A 9,404-nucleotide genomic window follows, 5' to 3' on the forward strand; every position below is an offset into this window, starting at 1 on the left:
TAGAGAGAATATGAAATCAATACAATGAACTTCTGAAAACTTGTAAAAGAGTTTTTCGAGGATAAGACTTAAAAGAAAGCTTAGAGAAAGAAGCAATTAGCACATATCAAATAATCTTGACAGGAAAAGGTCTTCTCTTTATGCAACTTCTTTATATAGACGTCTTTGAAAAATATCCGTTACTTAAAGTTTTTGACTTTTTTCTTGGGGGTTGAATAGTGTTTTAAAACCTTTTCACAAATAGTNTTTAATATTACTTTGTAGGGGTTAGACGGTCTGCAACAATAGTTAAACACTTAGTTTNTAAAACAACGTTGAATGGAAAACTTTTTAAAACAAAAGCAATAAAGCACACTTTGTTTTTATATTGGTTCGCTCCAAACTGAGCTACGTCNAGTTTTCCATTAAATTCCTTTAAACGGTTCCACTAATCACGAAATGTACATAGGAGTTTAACCACTCTTGGTGTACTAACTAACCAATTAGTTAGATGAGTTTTACCACTTCTGGTATCAATAGTAGTCCAACTGACTAAAACGTTTAACTCCACTTAGTTAAACTTAAAAGTGCTTCAATTCACTTCTGAATCAGAAAACAACAAAGTGCTTTTGAAGGATTACAACACAGAAGATTACTTTTGTAGAGAGAATATGAAATCAATACGATGAACTTCTGAAAACTTGTAAAAGAGTTTTTCGAGGATAAGACTTAAAAGAAAGAGAATATGAAATCAATACAATGAACTTCTAAAAGCGTGTAAAAGAGTTTTTCGAGGATAAGTCTTAAAAGAAAGCTTAGAGAAAGAAGCATTGAGCGTTTATCAAATAATCTTGATAGCAAAAGGTCTTCTTTTCTTCATGCAACTTCTTTATATTAACATCTTTGAAAAAGGTCCATTATTTAGTACTATTGGTTTTGAGTAACTTTAAGTGTTTAGGATATATAGCAATTAACGTTGGTTACATGTATCCTAGACCGTCTAACTTTTTTATTAAACCCTATCGTGATTAGACGTTTTGTTACAACCCTTATATTGTTTAGTCCTTATCAAACTTACGTTAGACATTCTTGTATCGTTTAGGCAGCTAAAGAGTAGCGTTTAAAGCTTTTAATTATTTGTCCTAGACGATTAGGCATTATTTTGTTTAGACGTTTATGTTAAACTTCAAAACAAGGTTTGTTTATACAATCTTATGTTAACAATATTTTGCTTCTTGGTTCTCCATGAGATAAGGTTTCCTTCATAAGAACACAACACATTCGAAACATATACACTATGTGCCCCTTTTCTCTAACACTGAGCATCCTTTTCCTTTGGTGACCACTGCGATCGAGACTGTCTTCGTCTGACGACCACTGCACTTTCACCGTTCAGTTCAGATCTGCCGCTGCAGTGCCCCCATGCGCCACCTATTCCCAGTGCATCCTTCAACCCGGCTGACCATGCTCCAACGTAGCTGACCGGTGTTATGACCTTCCAATTTACGATTTATATTTTCCTTTCCGATCTTGATTAAGATCTCGATTTTAACTACCTTGGGTCTTTCAATTCTGTGTCATATCTCTATGATGTTTCGCACATCCTGGCTACTGTGTACCATACTGGTTCATGATTAGAGTTTTAACGTTTTGGATATTTTTATTTAATTTAATTTGTTGAATTCTTTTGCAATCTCAGAAGTGAACATGGACATCATGAACACGAGTCCTATTATGGCGATCGTGATACAGAAAGCCTTGTCCAGGTTCATGCTATATTTATTTTAAATTGACATTATTTGAATCAGTTGACTTGATTGTTTTAATAATGTTATTAAACTTCACTTTCTTCCTACAGTTTATGGAGAGTTTAGTTGCATCTCTCCCAACAGCATCTCAAAAGCCAGCTCTGGAAGATAAGTCTAATGCGGCAGAAAATGCAAAAAGGCCAGCACCATCAGCGGGTGGATGTAGAATTGAGGGATATGTGCGAGTGAAAAAGGTAAATGCCCAAAAGGTTGATGTTTAACCTTCAACAGCTATTTATAGCAAAATTCGTATTTTGTTCCATAGTGTTCATATATAATGGTCAATGGATTTCTTGTTTTGTTTTCTTTTGCTTTTTCTAGAAGCTTCATTTTGTAGTAGTAAAATTTCTAAAATAACTAGTTCTTTTTTTTTTAAGATTTCGAAATGTAAAATTAAAATGAAAAGTCTTGAAAGAAATGTAAATCTGTTTTGCAATTTGCAGGTTCCAGGAAATTTGATCATCTCAGCTAGATCTGATTCCCATTCTTTTGATGCTTCTCAAATGAACATGTCACATGTCATAAACAACTTGTTTTTTGGAAAGAAAGTGACGCCCAGGGCTATGAGTGATGTGAAGCTCTTGATACCATACATAGGTAGCAGCCATGATAGGCTCAGTGGCCGGTCATTCTTTAATACTCGTGATTTCGGAGCAAATGTTACTGTAAGTGAAATATATTATATGAAAAACAGAAAAACTTATTATTATTAGTTGGATATTCAGTATACTACTAGAAGCTCTTTGAAGATTCTAGAGATCTTTATATAATTATTATTATAGGGTTAGAGTTCCCTATTTATAGAGGCTGCTGTATTGCTTCAAATAAATCAATTGAATAAAAGTCTTGTTTCTTTCATATTAATGTTTTTAAGTTGCTATTAGAGCTCCCGACCTTCAGAGCCCTGCTTCCGTATTTCTTCTATACCATCTTAGTTATGGTTCTTTTTAGGCTTGCTAGATGTGCACTCATTTCCTTTAATTATTGGGGTTGCCTGAAGTGCACCCAACTTGCGGTTTTGACACTGCTGCCCCAACCAGTGCCATCCACCAAAACTGTCGTCAGAGACACACTGGAGTTGTCGTTGGAGATTTTGTCGGAGTCGTTGCTAAAGCATTGGCCTAAGCTGTTGCCATAGCTATCCTTAGTACTGTCTCTGCTGCCATCGTTGGAGTTTTCTGTCTTATTTAGGAAGGGAGTTAAAGAATTCCTATTATTTGTTTTAACATGGCAACTTAAGATTCTGAAAAATCCTGACAAAACTCTTTTCATCCTCTAAAATTGAAGAAGGAATGCATGCACTATGTTTTGAGATTGAATATCTAAAATCTCTCATGGAATCTATTAGTAAGCCACCTTCGGGTACTTCAATTTTGTTAAAACCATGAGTAAGATCTTAAACTCACACGATCCTACGAGTTTGGAGCACCAAGAGTTGATGCGGAGAGTGGATTGTGAGCGGTGCAGATCGGAGCGGGTACATGAGGATTCAGATACTTGCTGAATCGGGGATTGTGCGCTGTGTCGAACCTGCTGGTCCTATGATTGACCCAACCCATGAGAAGCCCAATGCTCTTACCTTTTTCAAAGAGTGTTATGTTGCCAGCGCATGCTGCTGAGTTGTCGGTGCTTGATAATAGGAGGGAATATCATGGTGTGTGTAAATTCCTTTTCGAAAATGGTGTTCATGAATCTACATGTGTGTATACAGCACAACAAAATGACATTGCTAAAAGAAAAAATAATTATCTTCTTAAGGTGACAAGAACACTTCTTTTCTAAATGTTTGCCCCAATATCTTATTGGCGCAAGGATATACTCACTACAACTATCTTATTAACCAGTTCCCTCTTTGGTCCTAGATGGTCTGAGTTTCATTGAGTTCATGTTTTCCTTCTTTACATCTGTTCGTTTTCTCTATTGTCTTCATAGTCGAGTGTTGGGATGTGTTGTGTTTGTCCATATTCATAATTAGCTCCGTTGAAAGTTAGATCCTAGATTTGTTAAACACATATTCATTGGTTATGCATCTAATGGAAAGAGATATCTTTGTTACCATCTTCCAAGTCAAAAGTGTTTTACCTCCATAGATGCCATCTTTTATGAAACTAAATGTTACATGCGTCCTTTGCTTCAAGGAAAGTGTTCTTTTGAAGTTAAGTCTTTTGAATCTATAGTCATCTTTTGTCCCTTTCACATGGGTACCGTCTCATACTGATACTACTCTTGGTACTCCTAATACTTCTCTTAACTCATCTCTTATGGATGTCTTTGAAGTTCCTCCTAAGAAGGGCATATATGTTCCCAAGTTAGGCTCAGTTCTAGAAATTAGTTGTACAAAGAATTTCTTCCGAAATCAACCTAACCTAATCTAAGAACAACTTCAATTGTCTGAACTACGGGTAAGTTCTGCTTCTGCTGCCACCCTTGACCCTTTGAAACATTCCTTGAATAATAATTGTGAACTTCACATTGATGACTTGCCCATTACTTTGAGAAAAGAATCCAATCTTGTTGCTCCTTCTGCTGACACCCTTGACCCTTTGAAAAATAACTTGAATAATAATTGTGAACTTGACATTGATGACTTGCCCATTACTTTGAGAAAAGAATCCAATCTTGTACCAAGTATTCTATTTTTCATTATGTGACCACTACAGTCCTTTTTATGTACCATTGGAGTTTCCTCTCTGCTATTGATGCAATTAGAAACCTTACTTTAGTTCAAGAAGCATCGTTAGATGAAAATTGGGTTCAAGTCATGAATGAAGATATGAGAGCCCTAGAAAAGAACCAGACATGAGAAATTGTTGACAAGCCATTAGATAAAAAGGAAGTAGGATGCAAATGAGTTAATAATGTAAAGTATGAATCGGATGACACATTAGAACATTACAAAGGTTAGTTGCTGAAGGATATACTCAGACTTGTGTTATGAGGGAACATTTTCTCCAGTGGCAACGTAGAATACTGTTAGAATTATTCTCTCATTAGCTTATCTTTTGTTGGGAAATGTAACAATTTGATGTGAAAATTGCTTTCCTACATAGACAATTACAGAAAGAAGTTTACATGAAAATTCCTCCTGGTTTTAGGTCTACCGAACAAGGGAATAAGGTGTGCAAGTTAAAGAAAGCCTTGTATGGACTCAAGTGATCACCCCCTGTTTGGTTTGGTAGATTCACTCAAGTTATGATATCTATGGGGTATGAACATAAGTCAAGGTGACCATAACCTGTTCATCAAACATTCCCTTGGTTTGGTAGACTCAAGTTATGATATCTATGGGGTATGAACATAAGTCAAGGTGATCATAACCTGTTCATCAAACATTCCCTTGGTTTGGTAGACTTAAGTTATGATATCTATGGGGTATGAACATAAGTCAAGGTGATCATAACCTGTTCATCAAACATTCCCTTGGTTTGGTAGACTCAAGTTATGATATCTATGGGGTATGAACATAAGTCAAGGTGATCATAACCTGTTCATCAAACATTCCCTTGGTTTGGTAGACTTAAGTTATGATATCTATGGGGTATGAACATAAGTCAAGGTGATCATAACCTGTTCATCAAGCATTCCCTGGAAGGTAAACTTACTTTTCCCTTGGTCTATGTTGATGATATGATTGTTGTAGGAGATAATGAACAAGGCAAACATATCTTGAATCAAAAGCTTGTTGCTTAGTTTGAAATGAAGAATCTAGAGGGATAATAGTAACTTACTTGAAGAAAGACATCTTTATCTCTCAAAGAAAGTATGTTCTAGGTCTTCTCAAAGAAATAGGTAAGATTAATTGCATGATCACTAGAGTTTCTATAGAACAAAGACATAGAATTGGGAGTGATGAAGGCAGTTCTACTATGAATAAAGATCAATATCAAATATTTGTGGTAACCAAATTTAGCATAGCCGAAGCTGTGAGTATAGTTAGTCCATTCATGCATGATCCAAGGAAGAGACATTTACAAGCTATGAACAAAATCTTTCAATATTTGATGACAAGTCTCGGAAGGGTATTTGTTAAAGAGTGAAAAACTAAAAATGGAACTGTATACTAATGTAAATTATGCAAGGTCTGTCACATAGGAAATCTACCATATTGCATGTTCTTGGGTGGAAATTTAAGGACTTGGAGAAGTAAGAAACAAAATTTTGTTGATAGGTCTAGTTCATAGGCATAATTTTGTGCTATGGTGTATGGGGTGTATGAATTATTATGGCTAGAATTATTCTAAATGATCTTAAAGTAGCATGTGAATAGCCTATGGTTCTTTATTGTGATAATAAGTCAACTATTAGCATTGCTCATAATCCAACTCAATTTGATAGGTCAAACACAGAAATAGATCGACACTTTATTAAAGACAAATTGGATAGTGGTCTTATCACTACTTCTTATGTTCTATATGGGCTTTAGTTAGCATATCTGTTTACCAAAGGTCTTTTCAGGATCTCACATATAAGCTCGGAATTATAGATATACTCATACACCAAATTGAGGGGAGTGTTGTTAGTAGGATATCAAGTGTATTACTAGAAGCTGTAAGAAGATTTAGAGATTTCTTTGAAATTATTACTGATGTATTGTTTTAAATAAATCAATTGAATAATTTTTTTTTTCATATTAATCTTTTCAAGTCTTATAATTTAGTATTAACTTTGCTATTTGACTTTATTTTGGTTAGTATATGAATTTTGAGTGTTTGGTTGCAAAGTGGGAAATATCGTGATTGCTTGAATATTGATCTTAATTTGCAAGCCAGCGTGAATGTCCAGGACCTTTAGAAGTTTTTTTTTTTTTTTTTTTTTTTTTTTTCCTGTCTCCTTTTCTTCCAAATCTCTTATAGTTCTACGACTCTTGTTTCTGCAGATAGAACATTATATTCAGATAGTTAAAACAGAGGTTGTGAATAGAAAAGGTCACAGATTAATCGAGGAGTACGAGTACACAGCGCACAGCAGTGTGGCTCACAGTGTTGACATTCCTGTTGCGAAGTTTCATATTGAGCTCTCTCCAATGCAGGTCTGCATATGGAGGTCATAATTTTGGATGAATTTGTGCCGTATTAATAAAATTTATTCACGGTTTACAATGTTTATGTCTGCAGGTCTTAATAACAGAAAACCAGAGGTCTTTTTCACATTTTATTACTAATGTCTGTGCCATTATTGGAGGTGTCTTCACGGTTTGTATTTGTCATTGTTCCAGATTTTTTTATGCTTTTCTTTTAAAAAAAATTATATTGTTTATAAGTTTTACTTTTTCCTTTCGTAATTTCAGGTAGCTGGAATTTTGGACTCGATTCTGCACAACACTATCAGAATGATGAAAAAAGTTGAGCTTGGGAAAAATTTTTGATAGATAGGTGATCATTGTATAGTGTTGGGCCTCTGATTTTTTTTATGTTCACTTTCACTTAGCAGTATTATAGGTAACTAGCTATGCTATATGTTCTTACAAATATAATTTTCTTGCTACTCCAGTAAAACGATCATTACAGGGATAAGAATTATGAGGTACGCAATGCCTCCAACATTTTCCTTCACCGAATTTTGTTTCTTTTATGGCTGAGGAAAGAATATCTATTAATTTATTAAAGAGTAGAGAGGGAAATTGGTATTGAGTACCACCATAATGACGAAGAAATTTGAATGCAAATTTATTAAAGTCATTCTTCACCTTTTTTGTCTTTTGTGGTGTTATTTGAGACGAAAACTGGTGTGCCCTCACTGTATACCAGTGAAGGAAAGAAAAGAAAAAAAAAATAAAAAATAGAAGATTCGATGACTTGATGTGCTAGTTCTTTTCTTTCCTTTCATAAAATTGCAATTTTGGTTTCTTTAGTTCTTGATTCGAGATTTGAGCTCCCATTAATTTTTTTCTGCTATTGTGGTATTTAGTTTTAGAAAATTCATAATTTTGTTTCACTATTCAATTATATATACGTTTATTTATTTATCTTATCTTTTTATATTTTAGTTAATTAAATTATTTTTAACTCGTAATACGTTTTCTGATTTGTTTTTCCAAACATTCCTTTCTCTGATTTGATGGTGTGCACTAAAGAAAAGCCTGTTCAGTGGTCCAAAGAAAGGCCTCCCTCAATTTCTTTGTCCACCCTCAAAATTTAAAAATAATCATTTTATCATTTGTACAAGTGATATTTGGATTACATGTTCTCAAATGTTTTTAGAATAACTTTTTCAGAATAAAATTTTTAGAACAGAATTTTAGAACAAATTCTGTGAAATAAGATTTTTGGAACAAATATTTTAAAATTCATATCTATAGTGGAAAATATTATTATAAAAGAAGATCAATCTATGAATATGGTTTACGACAATTTGATTATAGGAAAAGGTGAGAATTTTAAAAATGTGTTGGGTTAAGTGTTTATTATTACTATTGTAGTAAAAGGAAAATAGCATTCCAAAAAAGGATAAAAAAAGATTATAATTTTGAATAGGTAAAGGATGTAAAAGATCTATTTTGCTGCTAAAGAAAAGATCTATTACTTTTCTTTGACACTTCTGTTAAAGATCAGTCTGATAATAAATTGCACAATTTAATCTTAAAACAAAATAAAGGTCTGATAATAAATTGTACAATTCAATCATAAAAAACAAAGAATCTATCAGATTTGGTAGAAAACTTCTTATAAAAGGAAAACTATTATTGAAATATTATGTTGAGAAGACTTTAGAAGCGTTAGCTTGTTTTTATCGTATTGTTGGTAAAATTTTAGTAAAGATAATGTATTTTCTAATTCATGATTTAATTGATTGAAATGTATACTTTAATATTTATTGAATTGTTGCGACAATTGATAATGCATATATTGGGGATATAATTTGATTAAATTGAACTAATTTATAGTAAGTAAGCGTATAAAGGGAACACTTGGATGTGTTCATTTGGGGTGATTGAAAGAGATGATTTGGGAGTGAGTGATTGAAAGAATTTGAGGATAAATTTTTTTGTGTTTACTTAAGTGGATTTGGAGGTAATTGAGAGTAAATTTAGAGGTAAAGTTTGTGAGAATTAGCGTAGAATTTGATTGATGTGAAAATTTTAAAAAATTTATTTAATTGATAGAAATTAAAGATTACCAAAATATTCCTAGTTATTAAAGTAATATAAAATGATAATGGTTAATGTTATATTTAATTGTATAAATGTTTATAAAGAATAAAAAATTAAGGTTAATTATTTAAATTAATTTTAAAAATGTTAAAAAATAATAATTTAGCAAAATAAAATTATTTTTAAATTTAATATTTTTTTTGTAATTGTAAGATCCTGAAAATTAATAAAGTTATTGGGCCTTATGTTGAGACAGTCAGCCCATAAGCTAAGGACCCATGACCTTAGGAAGGGGTATTCTAAAAAAATAATCAGATTTTTCCCATTCTGCATTTTCCTTTCTCTCTCTAGACAGAGCTCTTTTCTTCCTAAGAAGGTGCTTTGCCTTCTCTCTAAAAGATCTAGACACTGAACCGTTTAAAATTTAATTCGAAGGTGCCTAAACGATCGCGGTCGCAAGGGCTTCAACTTGAACCAAACAATTTCTTATTCCAACTAGTAAGTCCTATTTCCCCTTCTCTTTCACT

The 9,404-nt window shown here is 33.0% G+C and overlaps 1 protein-coding gene across 2 annotated transcripts in view; it reads left to right on the forward strand.

Annotated features, from left to right (window-relative positions):
- LOC106756322 (protein disulfide-isomerase 5-4) overlaps window positions 1-7,483 on the forward strand; it is a 17,196-nt gene extending 9,713 nt beyond the window's left edge. The window contains exons 10-16 of one of the 2 annotated variants that reach the window (XM_014638706.2): window positions 1,679-1,745; window positions 1,838-1,981; window positions 2,231-2,452; window positions 6,664-6,816; window positions 6,902-6,979; window positions 7,075-7,159; window positions 7,278-7,483. In XM_014638706.2, the coding sequence (XP_014494192.1) occupies window positions 1,679-1,745; window positions 1,838-1,981; window positions 2,231-2,452; window positions 6,664-6,816; window positions 6,902-6,979; window positions 7,075-7,152 (742 nt within the window). In that variant the 3' untranslated portion in view covers window positions 7,153-7,159; window positions 7,278-7,483. Of the gene's footprint in view, window positions 1-1,678; window positions 1,746-1,837; window positions 1,982-2,230; window positions 2,453-6,663; window positions 6,817-6,901; window positions 6,980-7,074 lie in introns of both variants that reach the window. The other variant, XM_014638704.2, reaches the window with a different exon arrangement.
- Window positions 7,484-9,404: the final 1,921 nt, after the last annotated feature.

The sequence above is a fragment of the Vigna radiata genome, chromosome 2, assembly GCF_000741045.1.
Source record: "Vigna radiata var. radiata cultivar VC1973A chromosome 2, Vradiata_ver6, whole genome shotgun sequence".
Taxonomy (NCBI): Eukaryota; Viridiplantae; Streptophyta; class Magnoliopsida; order Fabales; family Fabaceae; genus Vigna; species Vigna radiata.